Below are 21,211 nucleotides of genomic sequence, written 5' to 3'. Positions count from 1 at the left end.
TTTTGCACCCCCCCCCCTCGAGTTTTCGATTTGCACCCCCCCCCTCAAACTTTCGATTTGCACCCCCCCCTCGAGTTTTTCTCTATATATTTTGCTATTTTTTGCCTTGGTGTCACCCCCCTAAATGGTGTCACCCGGTGCGGTCCGCACCCCCCGCCCCCCCCCCTCGCTACGCCCCTGCATAGACCTTCATGATTGTAAGGTTGTACATAGAGTCAGTAAAGATGGCATTGACCTTCATGATTGTAAGGTTGTACATAGAGTCAGTAAAGATGACATTGGCCTTCATGATTGTAAGGTTGTACATAGAGTCAGTAAAGATGGCATTGACCTTCATGATTGTAAGGTTGTACATAGAGTCAGTAAAGATGGCATTGACCTTCATGATTGTAAGGTTGTACATAGAGTCAGTAAAGGTGGGAAACACAAGTTAAAGAGGATGCCCTAATGCTGACTACACCATTACCTTCGCATGACACGTTCTAAAAACAAAAAAATCCACATCATATGTCTTACAGTTTGTTTTGTTAAACGGGAATCTTAATACAATTTTTAAAACAAAATTTGCTACATCAAACTTAACACACACAAAAGAATCAAATTTTAAACATACATTGCCAATTAAAGCTTTTATTTACATACAAAATATACTATTATTTCTTTCTTTCGCAATCACACAAAGAAACAAGGCTAACCATTTTCACTTGTTTTTTTGTTAAATCGAAATTATATATACACATAAAAATCGGATCGATTGAAGCATCATATAATCCCTACAATGATCTGTTGGGAAATAATTCAATGTTGTTCATTCAAAAACACAGACAACCTTTAGATGCCACATTTGTTTACATTACGGACAAATGCAGATACCTAAGTTAATATCCTTTGTCATACCATAGCCCACTATAATTTAATCCATAAGCGTTAGCTTCCAGTCAGAGCCCAAAATGTAGACAAGAGCCCCACTGCTACTTGTACAGGTACACGTTGTGTACGTGAATCTGCTCTCTCTCCACCGAAAAACCTGTCCTTGTACCAAATGACCTACAGAGAACTGCTTTTAACAGCCATGAGGATGTGACACTATGATAGTTGGATTATCGATATATTTGTGATAGTTGTATTTTCTATTTACTTTAATGCGTAGACCATTAAACTGCCCCACGATATTCGCCAGAGTTTCGCCTACATGTAAGTCATGCGTCACACAATGCAACACACACCCATCTTCATTAATGTTAGACTCATCCACCCACCACCCATAAATGTTGACCACTGGACTTTTATCATCATCAAACCACAACCTACATGTGGACTGTCTCGCCTCACTCTCATTAAAGACCACACTTTTGACTGTCCTCACCCTAACCTTCCACCACTCGTTGCTGGGTGTGTCCGATTGGTCCCATTCAGGACATGGACAAGTTCTGTAATTTTCCTCTGTGTATTTGTAAACTTCCCACACCCTCCCAGTCCCTGTCCTCAGTGAGTTCTGTCCCCTGGTGTTGTAGCAAGGATATGAATCTTGAGTGCCTGGAACAAACTCTGGTCTGTCTGGACTGGTGAACTTAACGGCTATCCTGACTGTTAGGTCAGCCAGGGTTTTTGTGAGGTTATACAGGTCGTTGTCATGATGTTCAGAAGGTAAATGTCTACCACTCAACAGATTTATAGCTATAAAGTTTCTATGGCCAGGATTTTTATCTCAGTTTAACAGGTGTTTATATAAATCTTCCTCACCTTGACCTTCAAAACATTCTTGCACTTCATGCGTACCTGTAAATATAATTGTATTACTGTATACATTTGGTTAGTTGTTTAACAATATTAGAAGAAAATATTAGTAACCGCCAATTTTTTTCAGCTACCCTTACCATCGCCATCATGAAATTAAAAATAAAAATAACATCTTTAACTAAAGGACTTTATCAGCATCAAACAATATTTCATTTGCTTTTGGGTTATTTGTTTGCACATAAGAGAAAAACAAATGCACATTACCTTTAAAGTATTTTGATATGTCTTCTTCACTGTCCATACTGTTGTGGTCATCTAGACTATCCATGTTGTTTTCTGTTGGTAAAATACAATATAATGACTAGACATTTTTAAATTGTCCACATTGACCAAAGTGGTTTAGACCCAATTGCTTTAAAAATTCACAGAAACGTTCTTCTTCTACAACAATTGAAGGGTATCTGTTTTTAATAGAATTAGACACTAACTTGGTCTTTTAAAAATAACTCATGAAACAAGAGAGATAATAAGATAATATCATCAACAGCTCGATCAATTGTTGGATTATTTTTTACATGACCGTTAATCCGAGAATAAGATGGGGCAGTTTAATGAATGTTTGAGGTTACAGTCTTCTAGTAGGGTTTTATATTTGTAGTCGAAGCCTATGTAATGTCAACTCAATAAAAAATCAATCAAAATTGTTTATTCAACAAAAGCAAGCTTTGGTTGACCGATTAAAACTTTTTTTAAAGCAAAAGTGTTTAGTTTTCTTATCTTCATGCTTGATATTATAGTAAATGATTTTTTTTGTCTTATGATACAGTATTACATGTATTTTACTCTGATATGCAAGTATCTAAATGTAATTATTTATTTCGCCAACATATTTTTACTCAAATTACTAGCACTAATACCATAGATTTTGGCATAATACCAAAATACCACATATCTGTAATTTGTAAAGCCGATTGTAAGCGGTGGGTGTTACTGATGTGATGGAAAATACGATTTAAAAATACACGAGAAATCAAGCTTTGTAATCATGCCGGATATAAAACCTTTATATTAATATGGTGATAAAAATGTATTTTAAACAACTAATTTTTTTTTCTCTTTACAGTTATTAATTTCTTAATATAAAAATGGACGAAATATCCAAAAGTGCAAGAAACCCATCATGACGAAAAATCAGGATGTCGGTGATTTTGTAATGAGCATATTCCCCTTAGAACCTAATGCGTCAACGATTTCAGGGAAGTAACAACCTAAAATAGGAGATAACTAAATTTGCAACGCCGCCTATGCAGATTGTCTTTCGCTATTTTCATCAACATACAATTGCGTTAAATAAATTAAGATGTTGCTAAGTAACTTGTTCGATAGACTGGTTTATGTTCCAGCAGTTTTATTGTTCAAGCTTAATTAGATCTAACTCGTATAGCGTTTCTAGTAATCCTGATTTTCTTATAAATTAAGTTAGTTTATGTTTAACAGTGTATTAATTTTAAACAGTGCCATATTATACTTACTATAGAAAAAATGTTCCTACTGGCTGTACTAGTAGTGCGTGTGTACTCTTCTGCTATAGGGACTAGAAGAAGGGTATCGTAAATCCGTAATGCACAGTCAAGCAGGTTTTTCTTAACACATTTCTCGAAATCAAACACATGGCCGATTGTTTAAATATTGTATTTATCAGCAGAGGTGTAGAGAAAATATGGTAATGTTGAAGTTAAATAATGGGGGTACCTCAAGTTTTCTTTTTAACTGTATTTAGACAACTATTTAAATTTGAAAGTAAAGTTATCTATTGTAACCGGTCAGGCAATCGGCAGATGTAGTAGAGTTAACTTTTTTCATGCAACCTTGATGCATACATGGATATTGCCGTGACGTTCCCTAACACGGGCCAGGTACCCAATCGAGTTGAGTGGACTCAGTGTGTTTTATAACCTTCACTTGTGTGCTGACCACCTCTCCTCTTTCTTTACAAGGATTTAATTATACAAAACAATGTTTGGGTACCACAACACACTTAATTTAAAAGGAAACAATTTTTTCACCAAGAGCAGTGACAAATGAGTATAAAGTAACATCGAGTTAGCACTGTTGTTATTAGGTGGAAATGTAAAACATAGTTACCTAAAGAGACTGGTGCTTATAACTCACGTTGTAACGTTTGTATATTAATGAATACTCCATTTAAAACATTCGACTATAAATAATAATGTGTTGGTCTATTTTAGTTTTCAACATGAGCTGCTTTTGACAATTTATTGAAACCTTCACACCTACAGGTTGCTAAAGTACTTTTTATGGGGTTCATAATGCATCGAGATTTACCTAGTAATAAGTAAGTTTAACAACTGCTAAGATATTTGTTTATAATACGTGTTTTCTTTTTCTAGAAGTGTGATTATTTTGAACAAATTTTTCCTTCCGAAAGTAACTGATTTTAACTACATCGTCACATAATTTCTCACAACGCCACTGCTAGTTATGTCATGACAAGACCAATCCTGTAGAGCTGAATGCTAGCTCAAACATCCGCCTTACCGTACCTCTGTGTATTTAAACGTAACGCACTCAAGACAATTTAACTGACAGCTATGGCTGTATAAACACAAGTTTCATCTTTCCGTTTCACATCAGAACTTTTCAACCAATCATATGTTTGTATACAAGTCATTTTATCTTCACTGTTTTACATCACAACTTGTCACCAACTGGGCTAGCTTTACTTAATACGTATGGAACACGGGCAATTCTTCTCTTTACCATTATGAACTTTTCGGTCAACCAAATTTTCCCCGTCTTATTCCTTATCCAATTCTTCCATCTCAAGTTGTAGCAAGGGTAAAGTGTGGACGTCATGTTTAAGAACTGTAGTATGTTTAACTTTGTAAGCTTAACGCTAATCCAAACAGTCAGATCAGCGATGTCTTTAATCAGACGGCACAAGTCGTCGTCTTGGAAACCAGCTGGTAGGTGATTTAAAGAAAAGTCTTTGATGGGAATAAAGTCGGCATGACCTGGGTTCTTGGCACACCTTGTCCACCTGGTGTTTGTGTTGTTTTCTCTCTACCTGCATCGTCTGGCTCGCACTCCTCCACATTGTGATGACCTGGTGACGTCATAAACTCATGTCAGAAATTCACAGACTAGAAAAAAACAATGCTGCGTGATCAATCTCACGTAGAGAAAGGGGTCGGGACGATATGGTCGGATGGTAGAACGTAAGACTGCAAACCAAAAATATAGAGTTCGGATCTTGGGATCCAGTCTGAATGACATTGCAGGGCCCACCCAGTTATAATAAGTACCTAACTCACGTCTGTGTATGGTGCTGACAATTTTCATTGTGTACGCCGGGGTCATTTATACAGATGAACTATACTTCATCTGCTACATTGGAAAATAATAATCATTAAAAAAGTTTAAAAAAACCCACGTTTTCTGATTGAACTAAAAAGTAGAAAATAAATGTTATACATCACAATAATGCAAGCGATCACTCTACTATAAGCGATGAAAAACGTGGGGCGCCGAAGTAAAAGTTATATTACTATTGATTAGATAATACTATTGACTTTTATTAGGGAGCTTGTAGAGAGTCAACAGTATTAGAAACTGTAAGAAAATCACGGCGCCCCACGTTTTTGATCGCTTATAGTAGAGTGATCGCTTGCATTATTGTGAACGAGAGACCCTTTCTTCTTCGGTCTCAATCGCAAGTGAATGATTGTCAGAGGTTAGTTGATAGCGGTTAGGACGAGGGCTGGTTACTGACTAGAACACATAGATTTGAACCCGTGTCGAGTGGGATAGCAATCGTGTGCCCAACCACTCGACCATATCGTCTCCCCCAAACTGGCCTACCTCCAGTAAGTTTAAACTCGGTTCAAACTAAATTATCTGCCCCTAAGCCTGTGGCGACGTGGGATCGTTCGATTCACTGCGCGCGAGGTACGCGTCGCTCGTTTTTTTTCTAATGGCTCGCAGAGGAGAATTATATATATATATATATTATATAGCGGTCTAAAATGCTCAATAAAATGTTTCCATTGATCAATTTAGTAATAATAACAATTGAATATTCTATGGTCATCCAAAAGAAAGCCTTCCTGAAAATTTCAGCGCGCTAGCTAGCTGGGAAGTGCCAGAAATTTCGATCGCAAGATTTGATTGGAAAAAACAAACAAACAAACAAAAAAACAGAGAAAGCAAGTTAAAGAAAACGTGGGAAAATGATGACGATTACTGAACCGTAGATGCTATTGGTAATACTTACATTTAGAAATGTATCGCTACTTCTTATTAAAGTAACTCACCATTGATCCAAGCAGCTATAAAGAAAATACTAAAGAGGACAGTAACAAAAGATAGGCATAGACTGTGTACAAGGCCCACAGCCTAGCTACACGATACGTTAAACTTGCTTTAAAACAGTAGATCACATTAAAAGAACTCATATAAATACCGCAATTAACGCAAACCTTAAAATGACCAGTAGAAAACCTCTGGACAGCAGTCTTATAGCTCGGTCAATCCAAGTATCCGGTACATTTATATATTTACTTCTCCTGTCTAGTTATTAATTGCAATACAACAGCAAAGCGAGTAAAACGGCAGGCTACATAAGACATCTGTTTGATTCTAAAACAAATTTCAGAATTAATAATCAGCTATACAAGTGCTATTTATTTGCTTAAAAATTTAAAAAAATGTTAGTTTGTATCAAAACTGTACAAAAGTAAAGTGAAGTTCCATTTTTTTTTAAACCTGACGGTCTATAGGGCAAGTGAAGATTAGTTTACATTTTTCTGTGACCTCAGCATATGAAGAGATAGTGTGGTCAGCACTATGCTCAGCCGCCTTTCCTTTCCCTAATGTGAGTTAGGTTCCCATCAGAGTTGGGTGGACTCAGGGACAGTCTATTGGCTTGAACCCGAATTCGGACTCGAGACTTACGGTTTAGCAGTCCAGCTATCTACCGCTAGACCACTCCTTCCACTTAAACTGAGTTAATATTTACGTAGTTTATTCTGTATTTGCTAGGTCAATGCAGGGGCGGAACTACCATACCGCCAGACCCCGCAGTGCGGAGGGCCCCAGGACGTTTAGGGGCCCATTTCCGACAAAAAAACAATGAATTTTTTTTTCAAAAATTATGTTTTCCATGCATCTTAAAAGTGGTTTTGTCAACAATGTCACTAAGCCCAAATCTTCTAGGTGGAAACCTCCTTTTAAACTTTTCAACATTTTCCAATTTAATGCTAACCTTTTTTTTTGTTATACATTTATTCACTTGACAACATATTTTTATTTTAAGTGCAAATGTTGTGTTGGGTTATTTTGATCAGATGGGTCACACACGTGCATATAATATTGTCAACACTCCATTTAAAATACCTTTATTGCTTATAAGTTCAAACAAATAAATATACATTTTCGCAAACTGGCCCGTTTGTGTTTATCTATAGCTTACGCCGTTGAATGCAATTTGTAAACATAAACGGAGCTGTTGAAAAAAAACATTGTGTACACTATTGAATGCTAATTTTTGTGTTATTGTTATAAAACATGGTGTAGCGACCACCGATAGTTGCTATAAAACACAACATTTAGAATCACCAAACTGGGGAGAGTACAGAAATATCAGTCAGCTCATGTAAATACTTTCTTGTTTTATGCTTTTAATATAAGCAGGGCACCATCTTATGCTAAATGTGTATGAATACACTTTATTTAAATCTAAAATTCATTTACCAATGGAAGGAACATTAAGACTTAGTTGAATAAACGTGTAAGAATTTAAGACCAGCTATCTAAAGATGTTGACCGTAATATTTATGATAGCCCAGTGTCTCATCATTCAAGGTTAGTTATGGATCGTAAGTTTCTTTGTTAAGTTAAATTTTAGTAGGCAGATACGTTGTAGTCAATACTATAGGACATCTCCTAGTGTATTTACATTCAATGCTAATATTTTGACTACTGAGATTCAATATTAATTATGCATTTATTTTTTTTTCTCGACAAATGTTTAGGTATTTATTCACTATATGTTTAGTGAAAGGAAAGACAGCCGCCTTAAAGTTAACTTAATATGTTATGTCCAATCTTGGGAGGCTTATGATTGTCCTACTGTTTTTTTTTTCGACCTTAGGTCCATTCAAACAACCCGATAAAACAAACCGAGTATAAATAACAATAGGGGTGCTCATAAATTACTATGCTGTAACACTTTTAGGGGGTATATTTTATACTTCCTGATACTGCATTTGTAATGTAATATTTCATATTAACCTACACTGCAAAGTAAAATTTAATCGACTTTATATAAATTTACTAGCGTACCCGTCCCCCGCGCGTTGCCGCGGGGATAGAAGAAAGTTTGACGAAATGTATTAGAAGGATTTCACCAACGCGTTACCAATCATATGTTCTTAGACGCGTGACCGTCTTTTCTAAAAGTGAGTTATTTAAATGTAAACAATGCCTGCGCTTGGATCATAAATATCGGGACACGGGTTTACCAACACTACCGCATGAAAACATTGAATGCACATTAATCACTCACCGAAATAATATGGTAGAACACATTTCGGTGACCGCCCATGTGTCAGAGACGTAGAGGGGTTCTCTCAGGGCCCCCACCCCCCGATTACACTACCGCATAGGCGCGGCGTACGACCCCTGGCTCCTTAAATCTAACAGGCGCCATCGTGCCAAATAGCAAATGAAGTGACACAAATTAACAGGATTTTTTTCTTTAACACGTAAAAAAAGTATTTGACGTCTTTTAAACATCAGTGTGACTGATGCAATATGCTAGCGTTACTAATGGTCTAATATTATATGTTCGATCTCAATTTCTGACTGGATTGTCTAATAATAGATGCTTATTGCATCATTCGCAAAGTGACGAAACTCTACAGTAGGCTCCTCATATTCAAGGTGACGAAACTGTACAGAAGCATTTCCTCGCGTTACAAAGTTATTTTTAGAAGCCTGTTGTAGTTTTACCGCTGAATATAGTAGTACCCCTTACTCGCTATGCAGGACGCTCGATTAACGGATGCCAAGTGCCAACATAGGCGCTCTAAAATTCTGGGTACCAATCCGTGTATTTACGAAAGTTGTACCCTATATGGCGCCGCCCATAAGAAACTTTAGTTTTCTTTTTCGCAGAAATATTCTCGGGAGTATTCTCAACTTCTCCCTAAAGTTTCATGGCCATCGGATGAACCGCATCGAGTTTTATTTTTTATATACCGTGTATAGAGAAAAAAAATCGCCCCCCCCCCCCGGGGGGGCACCGCCATTGCAATATTAAACAATATTTTTTTTGCAGAACCCTACCATTGAGTGATCTAATCATCTCCCCAATGTTTCATGGTACACGGATGAACGGTGTGAAATCGAAATAGACTTTTATTTTTATTAAACCGTATATAGAGAAAAATCGCAGCCTCCCGTGGCGCCGCCCTTGCAAAATTAAAAAAGGATTTTTTTTACAGAACTCTTCCCTGCATTGTTCTAATCAACTACCCCAAAGTCTCATGGCTATCAAATAACGGTGTCACACCAAAATCGACTTTTATTTTTATATACCATACATAGAGAAAATGGCACGTTCCTGTGGCGCCGCCCTTGCAAAATTAAAAATGATGTTTTATGGAACCCTTCCCGGAGTGTTCTAATCAAGTCCCCAAAGTTTCATGGCTATTGGATGAACGATGCCAAACCAAAATCGACTTTTATTTTTATATACCGAATATAGAGAAAAATCGCACCATCCCGTGGCGCCGCCCTTGCGAAATTAAAAATTATTTGTTTAGAGAACCTTCCCTAGAGTGTTATAATGAACTCCCCAAAGTTCCATGCCTATCGGATGAGCGATGCCAAACCAAAAACGACTATTATTTTATATACGGTATATAGAAAAAAAAATATCGCGCCCTGCTGGGGCGCCACCCCTGCGAATTTGAATTTTTTTTTTTCGCAGAAACCTCCCCAGGAATATTCTCAACAACTTCCCAAAGTTTCACGGCGATGTGATGAGAGGTGTAGTAATGCATAAAGGACAGACGGACAGACAGACAGACAGACAGACCGATACACAAACATACTTTGCTTTATATATATATATATAGATAGATAGATAAACATATAAGAAACCAAACACAGTAGTGTCACAAAGACTGAAGTGGGGGTGAGTTCCACATCGGTTAACCCACCCTAGGGACGCAACTAAACAAACACAACAAATTTTTTTTTAAAAATCATGGTGTGGTTTAATGTCATGGACTTAGCGAATGCTCTCTGGAAACATCGATTAAACTACAGTACTCTCGTGTCCCATTGGTAGGGTACTCTTTAAAACGAATGTAGACACCGTAGTGCTCATTAGGGAGCCAAGTCATTCGACCGCCGCAGGCAGTCCTTGTTGTAGTTTGACAGACGAATCAAGTTGTACCACTGACCCCCTATGCTGGACACTCAATCAATGGATCTCATGTGCTTCAGTAGCTGATGCGAAACTCGAGGCGCCCAGTCGTATTCTACTGCTGTTCGCCATTGGATTGGGTCCATGTATGTGTTGCGGGGGTGCACTAAGGAATTTCCCGGTCAGTTGAGGTTTGTGACGATGCCTATGCATCTACCGCTGCCGGATTCTACAGACGAGTTAAAATCAAGTTACAGCTTATCATTACACAACATTACCACGACCACACACATGCATGTCAAGCTTTTATTTATAGACTAACTCACTCAATGGCACGCCAGAGAATACCTGTAGTTTTACTAATACGGGTGGGACTATGTAGCGAAATTATAACCTTTCGCTCCCATCCACCTCTACATCTAGAATGATTTGGCGTACAAATTAAAATATATTCAACAGCAGAAAATTTTGTTTTTGAAATTATTTACATAAAACAAAAATTTAAATTCCAATGCACAAGTTATAAGTTTTCAAAAAAGAAAAAAGGCATCTAAGTGGCCTGGCATTCGCTGCCTTGCTTACGCTAGCTCTACGATAGCAACACCCCTGTATTGTGATACTACAGGAAATAAACACTCATGTACACCTTTTATTAATGTTATATATATATATATATATATATATATATATATATATATATATATATATATATATATATATATATATATATATATATATATGTGTGTGTGTGTGTGTGTGTGTGTGCGTTTCTCTATTTATTACGTTGTTTAAAAACAATGATTTTTTTTTTAAATTTAATTCAGCAGTCACATTTGATCCTTGTTACGGAGTGAAAAGTATTGACCCCCGACCTTTGTGGACCCTAACCTCTGGACTACAGGTCATGTGTGACACAGTGACAGACGGTGGAGGATGGACCATTTTCCAAAGACGTGTTTCTGGGACTGTAGATGTTTACAGGAATTGGACTGAATACGAATATGTGTCTGGTGATTTCAGTTCAGTTAATTTTTACCTGGGCAACGAAAATGTTTATTTGTTTTCTTTCAAACGCCAAACACAACTGAGAGTTGATTTGATCTTCAACGGAACAAACTATTTCGCCAAGTATTCCATCTTCAAACATATCTAGCGAGGCAGATGGCTACAGGCTACAGGTTGGTGGCTACACAGGAAATGCAACAGACGGTCTAGTAGACCACAATGGTATGAAGTTCACAACGTTTGACCGAGACAATGACATGTACATCCAAAACTGCGCTCCCAAACACGGCGGGGCATGGTAGTACAAAGCTTGCTACAGCTCTAACCTGAACGGTATGTGGGGTCTAGAAAACATGGGTATCAACTGGCTACCCAGGTACACGGCATCGTTCAGTGAAATAAAATTTAAACATATTTTTTAAGGATTAAATGTGTTGTTTTGATTAAGTGTGGCTTTGATATTAGTAAGAATTTAATTATCATTTTAAACATTGTTTCTTCTAAATGTTTTTTGGGATTTTTTGTTAATAAAAGGGTTCATCACAAATCAGACAAATGACAACGTCCTGGTCGAAGACATGTATTTGGATATTTTTCAATACAATTTCAAGCATTATTTATAGTAATAAAAACGATTCTATAATGAGTAGTTATGTAAAAATGCATCACATATTTTTTTATGTTTCTTTACATTATTTTAGTAGAATTTTTTGCTGTAAAGATTAAAGTTGTTACCCGTTGTTTATATTTTAATATTGTGTGGGGGATCTGATCCAGTCTCTTTTACCTACATCGTGATTTGAATTTTACATTGAGAGTAAAACAATTTTCAAAAAACTATATATCTTCTGTTGTTTTGATATTTAAAGCATATTACATTTTCGCAATAATGTATTGGGGAATTAATCACATAAAATGCAAGTCTTGAATAAACACAAACCAGCGAGATGAGTTCATCACACTATTATACTATTTAGAGAAAACAATCTTGGTCCATTTTAAGTACTTTTGTTTCGTAATTATCGTCTTTAAACATTGATAACAAACATGAATAGCATTAGTAGAGACAAACTCCTCAATACTCAATTTATTTATTAAAGAAATAAAAAGCATCATGATTAGATATTTCATTGTAAATAGAAAAGAAACTTTAGCTTGACTAACCGGCTCGAGAACTGCAGATTTCCTCGTACTCCATCGGCAGCTCTACAATAAAAAAAGAAAAAAAGAAAAAAAGAAAAAAAAGGGGAAAACAAAAACCCTCTTTGATAAAACGGATAGGGAAATTGAAATTCCAGCTGCTCCACTTGAAACAAAAATTCAAAACGTTTACACGTTTGTAAACAATATCAAAACGGTTACATTTTACTGAGATTTCTTGGACTGAATCGGCACACGTATCTGTTTTCTTGACCAGATCTCTGATGACCACATCTAACTCTTCCAGGCGTTTCCTGTTACCAGAACTTGATTTTTTTTTCTTGTATTGATGTCATCATTTGGTTTATGTTATGAGACAGTTGTCTTCTCCATTGTTCTTTTTGTTTTTTTCTTTTCCTCTTAAAACTTCCATGTTTTTTTGTACCTCATCTATTCGTCTATCTTGTTGTTTTGATTTCCTTGCTTGTGATTTTAGCTCGCCTTCAAAACGTGTGAGTTGATCATTGACTGTGTTGATATTTTCCTCTATCTGGATATATTTTCTTTCTATTGAACCAGTTGTCATGGCAGTGGTGTCTAGCTTGTGTAACAGAGACTGGAACTCTTCTATGGTCGCTGGATACAAAATTAAAAATAATGTTTAAAATTGGAGTAATTTATAAATGTATTAAACTATAAGAAATAGAAAATAATTGCTTTATTTTGCTTGTAATTAACTACAAATTAGAATTATACCAATGTGTTTAAACTTTAATTGTAATATATAAGCGTTAAAATATGTTTTTTAAATTTTAAAACTTAATACATTTATCTATGTATACAATATATACAAAAGTTTTTTCAAGAGAAAAAATGTATGCACATTGGTGCCTTAATGGTGGCATATTAAAGGATTTTACATACCGATGTACTGATGTATCAGTCTTTAAGAAATCAGTAATACATAATTGAGGTTGCAGGTAATTTACCGGTTTATATTAAAAGAAAACCTGAAAAGTAATAACTGCACACTCCAGTAGCTAAGAATGCCGACATTTGTTCTAATGTTGAACTAGTTGTGTCCTCCAATTGTAGCATCATTTATTTAAAAGTTTTGATGACATCGTCTTTCAACCAGAATTGGCGTTCTGCAATGGTCTGTGATAAGAGAAGTAATTAAGAATGTGTAACTGTTTTTCTATTTAATATTATTAAATTAGATAGATAACTGATTTGAAGCGTCGATCATAAAGTATGCATTAGCGAGAATGTAATCAATTTCATTGTTCATTACAACTTAATGTAGTCCTTATAATGACTGATCTTCCATATTTGACTTACTTGGTTTAAGGAGAATAATATCGGGTTCATGACATCTCTCACTAAAGATTGTCATTTCCGGTGCTAGTACATTAAATTAAAAATTACTCGGGTGTATCTTCTATAATTAGTTGTGTTGTATTTCGCAAGTTTGTCTGAGTTTTCTGGTAAACAAATATTTTGGTATTTTTTACAATATAAAACCTTATAGGAGAACGACACTATCGTTAATTACTTAAATAACAAACAGAGAATAAGTTAATGCCAAGTTCTGACATATGTGTAACCCATGACATTACATTGTAAGTAAAAATACTTGCACTAGCCATCGCTATAGTCGTTGTTTGTGAAGTTACTCGTTTCACTGTTGCTAGTAGTCCTTACACATGTCTTTAGCTCAAAATGAGAACTTTAAAGTCCGATATAAATTATAATGTACCCGTTCTATTTATAGCCTGCTATAAATTCTGATGTACCATTTCATACATGTAATAAACTCTAACAAAAGTATAAACTTACCTTTGTTTGACAATGGGAAAATAGTAAATGTGTTTATGTGTGGGAGTGGGAAAGGAAGGGGTGAGGGGGAGAAATAGGATGTGGGGGTTTTTATCATTTTTTTCAAATAGAAGTATTCATTATATTCATTACGAATATTTAAGCTTAGTTTAATACGGACTACACCAGTATTTATCCGAATTTCTGTGTCGATCAACCCAAAACAAATAATTAAAAATTAAAACATAGAAACATTGTTGTATGATATTTAAGCTACAAATAAAACCAAAGATTGCAATTAAAACAAACAAAGTCATGCTATCCTGAAGGTTTTAGGGTAACAATATGTCTCCCTTACAAACGAGATTAGTCAATAACCTATCGTGAATTGTTTTGGTTTATTTTACCTAATATTAATGGTCTATCGTATCAATCAATATCTTTTGATTTATAATTTTTATGTTTATTCACATCGAAGGAGACTGACTTATTTTCTACAACACAACAAAATATATGATTTTACAATTCAAATACGCGTTAAGTCACTTTAAGTATGAATCTTAGATATCTTCCTATCAGCGGTGTTTGATAATAAACTTCTTTAGTTTGTTACTAAACAATCTAGTTGTTGATAGCTCACGCTTAGCAACCCCTTTCAGCCACACATGGTGAATTATAAATCCCTTCCCCCATTTATAAATATACTTTTTGCGTTGGTTATAAAACGCTACGTTCTCTCCCCTCTAAATTTGGAAAGGTTGGGAAACTACTAGTCATTATCCCTATAGTGTAAAAGACAAGGGAGTGAATCGGTGAAAGTTGTTTGTGTAAAGTAACCAGTTGCATTTACTTTCACCCGAGTCAGAGCAGGTAAAACACAGGTATGTCCATTAAACTCGAGTCCCAGATTTCAACTCGTGACTTCAAGGTCTGTAGTCCAGTGCATTACAGCCTCACCAAGCCGTCCCACAGAATGCTTAGTTATTTACACGTGATACGATGTTTTGTTCAACAAGTGAAGCTTAATTTGTAGTATTGTAACTTTAATTTTAACAATAGTAGTAAATAACTCATTAGGGTTATGCTAACTTTAGATTTATTGCTTTTCATTGTTCAGTACCTCCCACATATCTCCAACCTTAAAACCTTGAGTAAGAAATTATATTTTCCTCTTATTAATTACATTCAAATACATTATGCCTATTTCCATTTGGCTCTGGTTTAGCTAAGGCTTTAATGAAAATATTTGAAAATTTATACAGCTTATCAACAATAATATTCGTTAAAATGTATGGAAATAGATGAAAATATTAATACGCAATAAGTAATTGCAAACAGTTTAAAGTGTTATTAATATATGTAATTATTTATGTTAAAACACTTAATTTTAATATTGTATGCTTAGTGACAGTGATAATAATGCATGAAATATAATTTATTTTAACTGACATAACTTTAAAATTTGTATTACCATGTTTTCTAAAAATAAAAATAAAAATACAATATATAAAATATATCCAAAATAATGTTAATAAATAATATATTACACAAAACGACTGAAATAATATATTTTATAAAGCAGATTCAAGCATCTGTAGCAAAACCTGAACAACGTGTGTTTGAGTGTATAACATCATGATGTTATAGTACGTGATCTATAATCTAATCATGTAAAAATGCATAGTGTATATACCATTTTTGTATAACATTATTTATTATAGTTGACTTATATAGTTGAAAAATAGATTGGTTGGATAAGTATTTTATGTTTTGCTATATTATTTTATTCATAAGTAAACATAAAGTGAACTGTAAAGTAGATTAAAATATAAAGTTATTCATAGAAAAAATGAAGTTACAATTTTTTAACTGACTGTCTGTAGTGCAGTTTCTGTGACATTTTGAATGAAAAGATGAAGTGGTCAGCACTATGCGTATTCGCCATTACTTTTTCTATGATGAGTCACGTGTGCATCACAGCTGGCAGAAATCAGCGACGTCTTACTAAATCAAGCCAGTGGTCGGAAATCGTAAAGTTTTACTTAGCAATAATTAACTCAGGTCTCCGAAAATGTCGTCCCATATATTGGCAAATAGAAACGAACTTAATGTTGAGAAAACTAAACTGATTATTGCAGGTTCACGTATCAGAAAATGTGGTCCGATTATTTGGCGAATAGCAGCAAACTTAATGTTTAGACAACTAAACTGATTTGTTTGAAAAAACTAATATTTTATAAGGTTTAGATTTAATTACACAATATATCTAAAATCAACATATATGCGCTACAATATTTTTACTTTGTCAAAAAATATCAGATTTTACAAACCATAGCTAAAGATCGGGCGCTTTCTAATTCGTTTATTTATAAAACATTGTTCCTGAAAATTAACATAAATATTTCTTTTAATCCTCTAATAAGATTGTAAAATTAATTTCCTGCGTTTGAAGTCTTGGCTTTTAAACATTCTTATAATACCAATGGAAATTATGCTTTCCTTTTCACAATAGCTAATAGTACATTTTATTAGGATTGAGAAACACTGTGGTAAAAAAGATATTCGGACACGATTTCATAGCTGGTTTTCAACAATTAGTGATGTTTTTTATTTTATTGTATACTTTCTTTAATATAACTGTTAAAAAATGTGGCTAAATGAGTTTTACAATGATTTTTATTAAAGATATATTTTGACAGTAAACTGATAAAAAAAAACTTATTTTTTTACATTATATATGGCTAATTTGAAGCACACATTTGCATTTACTATAAATATTTAACACTTTCATCTTGTTTAATGCTTATCTAAAGATTTATTTTGTATCTTTACAACTTTTACATATCCACGAACAGCTCAAATATTTATTCACAAAAGATAGCTACAGAGTATTTGTAATAATAAGCACAAATCATACAATAATAGTCATCATTTATAAACCGTCTGTTATAAACGGATCTTCTCTCAATAAATCTTCTGCAGATGGTCTTTGTTCTGCTTCAGGTGTAAATGTCTTTTCTAAAAAATCTCGTAGGTTTTTTGACGCTGTGATTGACAGCTCATACTTTGGTCTCTGCAGCATAGCAATTTTAAAAAGTACCCTGACTGATGTCGTTGTTGAGTTTGGTGGTGATCCAGTTATCATCTCTACAACTGTACTTCCCACACTCCTAAGCGAATTTAAAATGTGCTATAATATATATTGCACAAATGGAATATTGGAAAAAACATGTGTGCATATTAAAATTAATTTGTTTGGAATCAATGTCTGTTTAACTTAAGATGACAAAAATAATAATTGTTGGTTAGATTAGTAATATAAATTATACATTTTTATGTTAGTAAAACAAGAAATGCATTATATATTTTAGAATAGTTTTTGGTTTTATTCTAAAACCTATTGTTATTTAAGTATTATTTAAATAAAACATTCTCACCAAATGTCCAAGCTGCAACAATGTTTAAATATTCTACCATCAGGGCAGTTAATCATCTCAGGAGCCATATATCGAGTTGTGCCCCTTTCTGCTTCAACTCCTTCTTCCTCGTTAAGTATTGTCGACAGGCCAAAGTCTGTTAGCTTAATGTTTGATTCGTCCACCATTAGAATATTAGTACCTGTTAAAAATGTAAATAATTTGCTCAAAATTCTGTAAATTAGTTTTTTTTTTAAATGGTTGCACTTGGAGTAAAAATAATTATATTATTTTGTAGTACCTTTGATGTCCAAATGCAAGATGTTGTTTTCATGTAGGTATTTTACGCCTTCCAGAATTTGAATTGTAAACTGTCTGGTCAAACCTTCATTGAGTCTTGTGTGTTGTTTGATGAACGTGGAAAGGGTGCCCTTTAGATATAACACAACCATTGTCAGTGAAAATCAACTGACATTTTAATACAGTTTTAAATTTCTAACGTGAGTATCACATAATACAGTGGTGATTAGTAAAGATATAATGTTTTACCATTTTTAGGTACTCCAGAAATAAGATTATATTATTTTCTTTCCTTTGATACCCATGAAACTTGACTATGTTTTTGTGTTTCAGTTTAATTAGAGTTGAAGCCTCTAATTGTAAGCTCTCCTGATTAAAAAGAAATAGAATATGTGTAAAGCTGTAAATATATACTTGCACGCAGTCAGTTATATATCACAGAAGTGCTTGGAAATAGGTAAATAGGCCTACAATAAAGAATTTCTTATACTAACCTTTGTGAAATTAGATAACTGACTATTTGATGATATACGAATTTACATACAACATCTATGCTTTATTATTTTAAAATTTAGCGTAACAAATTTCAACGCATGTCATCATATGATCGCCCCTACGTACCATCCACTTCTTTTGGTTATTTGGGTCTGCGTGTGTTTTCTTTGCAACAAATTTTTCATCCTCTGGTTGATCTATATCCACAACAAGATGGACGCTACCAAAACCTCCTTGACCTAACGACGCTGGTTTAATTTCAAATTTCTTGGGAAACTCATCAGACAGCACAACATCTATAGATATTAAAACGAAATGTCCATCAAAAATGATGACATTTGGACAATCCACAATTATTAAATATTCATTGTAGTACCAGAAAATGTCTTAATTAAATGTAAATTAATCTATTTATCTGCTAGCTTCTTCTTCTTTTTCTTCGTTCTTAATTATTAGTGTTGAAGGGGATCGAGATTTATCTGCCAGTGGGTTTGAAGTCGAGACTTTGTTCGAATTTATCAACCATGAGCTTTTTGCGACTCGACCACGCCTCCAACACAATTAAGCGTTACGTGTCAACTGGTTATGCGACATTGAGGCCATTGATTCCGATTTCAGCCTGCTTTTCTTTTTTGGATTTGCTTCCGTAGCCTTTGTCCAACCAAGAACAAACTACAAGGCAGCAGTTGTTTAATTTTGGAGTTGTCTCTATTAGAAGAGTGGCTGTCCTCAGCTAACGAGCCTCATCTGCCCGAGGGTTCGAACTTGAGACTTTTTCGGTTTAGCAGCCATGAGCTTTACCGACTCGACCACACCGACCCCTATCTGCTAGCAAAATACAACATATATTATATTTTTAACCTGTTTTTGATGGCAATATTCCTGTTGTACGTCCAGCTCTCCAAAGTACTGAATGTACGTTAGCAGAAAGATCCCCATTATGGCTGTTTATTAATTCTATTAACATGTCATTTAATTCTTCGTCTGTGATGATTTTCTCACTTCCCTCTTTATTTCTACTTAGTTCTCTCAAACATTGTGTCGTAAATATTTGTTCATCAGGATCATTATGTGTTAGTATTTCTTTTAAGTGCGGAAACAATGGAAGTACCTGCCAAATTTTTATGAACATAATTTATAAAACGATGCTATGTGTTCTCTTACTGAAACAAACAATACATACATCAGTATTATTAAATTAAAACAACAACTAGGTAAGAATTTATATATGCCAAAACACATGGAGGTGTGAACGGACTATATTACGGACTATATTACGGACAATTATGATAACCTCGTTCAGCACATCCTCATTTTGTTCTAAGAATTTTGCCAGTCCTTGAAGGAGCTCAGATCGCGAATATCCTCCTAGATCCTCTTCATTCCTTACAACATCTCGAATCAAAGTTTCTTTTAGACGATGTTTTAAATTCTCTGTAATATATTAAATACATATGCCAAACGATTCATATTAATTCTAAGATAATAATAATTTGCTAGCTAAATAAATAACTATAGAAAAATAGTATTATTGCACGTTAAGCAATTATAAGGGCCTAATCATAACAAACTTATTAATTCTAAATTCTGAATTATATTTACATAATATTTTCATAATTAAAATGCACGAATTATGGTTTACGTGTACAAAATTGTGTTATTGGTATTCATAATTTAACTTATATTTTCAGGATTTTTATGCTTGTTAATTCGGTATGGGTGAAAAGTTTGAACATTGAATCGTATACGCATGTTTAAATAAACTTTGCGTCATAACCATAAAACGCATAAATAATATACTTTTAGCAATAATTATAATGTAAGAGCACACATTTTAGTTGCTCAAAAAAGTAAGTTATTATATATTAAAATAGGACTTTTTGACAATGTGATTTACATGAATAAATTATTCATGCTTAATCTTTAAAGTTTTTTATACAATTCTAATAAATAAAAATTATTAAATTTTGGTAATTTTAGTTGATTAAAAGGCAACACTGCATAAAACAAAAAAGGGGTAGTTAGTTGCAGTTGTTATAAGGTTGTATCTTCAATTTCTAAATTTGACTTTCTTTCACTGTTTAACTATTTTACTTGTTTTTTCTTTTCATTGTGCTTCAACTAATATCCATTTTGTTTTTAATGGTTTATTATTAAATTAGAAAATGTTTTTAATTAAATTAAATGTATACATAATTATAGAATTTCACAGAGAATTCGCAACTATTTTTTTTCTTTAATAGTAGGATTTTTTTTTGTTTTAATGTATGATAGTAAGTGAAAAATGTATTTAACAAAATAAGTTTTTTTTTTGTAACTGAAGTATTTTAATTTCAATACTTGTTTCTTAATTCGGATAAAAAATATAAAATGCAACTCGGAAACGTTTTCTACGATGGGCATGACATATAAATAATCTTTCTTGCAAATCTATTTAAAGAAATTGAATTGATAATATTTCGTAAAATATTAAGCACGAGAAAAATGGCCCGTTGAGGAAGGATACAACGGGCGCTAGGTTGATAGTGCTATTTTCTCTAAACTAAAACACCCCCTACCCCCAAAACATATCTACCGTCCCATTCAACGAAATATAATTATATACTTTTTCCAGTGTCCTGAAAATTCTACCCCCGCCCCCGAAAATTTCAAGTACCCCCACCCCTCTCCGGGGTGGAAAAAGTCTGAAAAAACACTGGTCGCATTTGTAGATCATACAAACAAAAGGAAGAACCTGGGCGGGGCTTCGCCCCTACCGGAAGAGATACATAAAAAGAGCTAAACACTTTTTAGATTAGAAAAAGTTCCTCAATCCGGGAAGGAAAAAGTCAGAAAGAAAAAC

The 21,211-nt window shown here is 34.1% G+C and overlaps 1 protein-coding gene across 2 annotated transcripts in view; it reads right to left on the bottom strand.

Moving 5' to 3' along the window:
• Positions 1–21,211, bottom strand: part of LOC131958613 (uncharacterized) — a 265,579-nt gene that overhangs the window by 232,839 nt on the left and 11,529 nt on the right. Inside the window, exons 9-15 of one of the 2 annotated variants that reach the window (XM_059323738.1) lie at positions 19,664–19,803; positions 19,231–19,480; positions 18,496–18,665; positions 18,124–18,243; positions 17,876–18,005; positions 17,596–17,776; positions 15,278–17,328 (exon numbers count right to left, since the gene is read on the bottom strand). In XM_059323738.1, coding sequence (XP_059179721.1) covers positions 17,091–17,328; positions 17,596–17,776; positions 17,876–18,005; positions 18,124–18,243; positions 18,496–18,665; positions 19,231–19,480; positions 19,664–19,803 — 1,229 coding nt within the window. In that variant the 3' untranslated portion in view covers positions 15,278–17,090. Of the gene's footprint in view, positions 1–15,277; positions 17,329–17,595; positions 17,777–17,875; positions 18,006–18,123; positions 18,244–18,495; positions 18,666–19,230; positions 19,481–19,663; positions 19,804–21,211 lie in introns of those variants that run through there. The other variant, XM_059323739.1, reaches the window with a different exon arrangement.

The sequence above is a fragment of the Physella acuta genome, unplaced genomic scaffold, assembly GCF_028476545.2.
Source record: "Physella acuta isolate Inbredline_101_S28 unplaced genomic scaffold, ASM2847654v3 ptg001345l, whole genome shotgun sequence".
NCBI lineage: Eukaryota > Metazoa > Mollusca > Gastropoda > Physidae > Physella > Physella acuta.
Note: the sequence above shows the minus strand (reverse complement) of the source record. Positions and strands in the feature narration are given on the sequence as shown.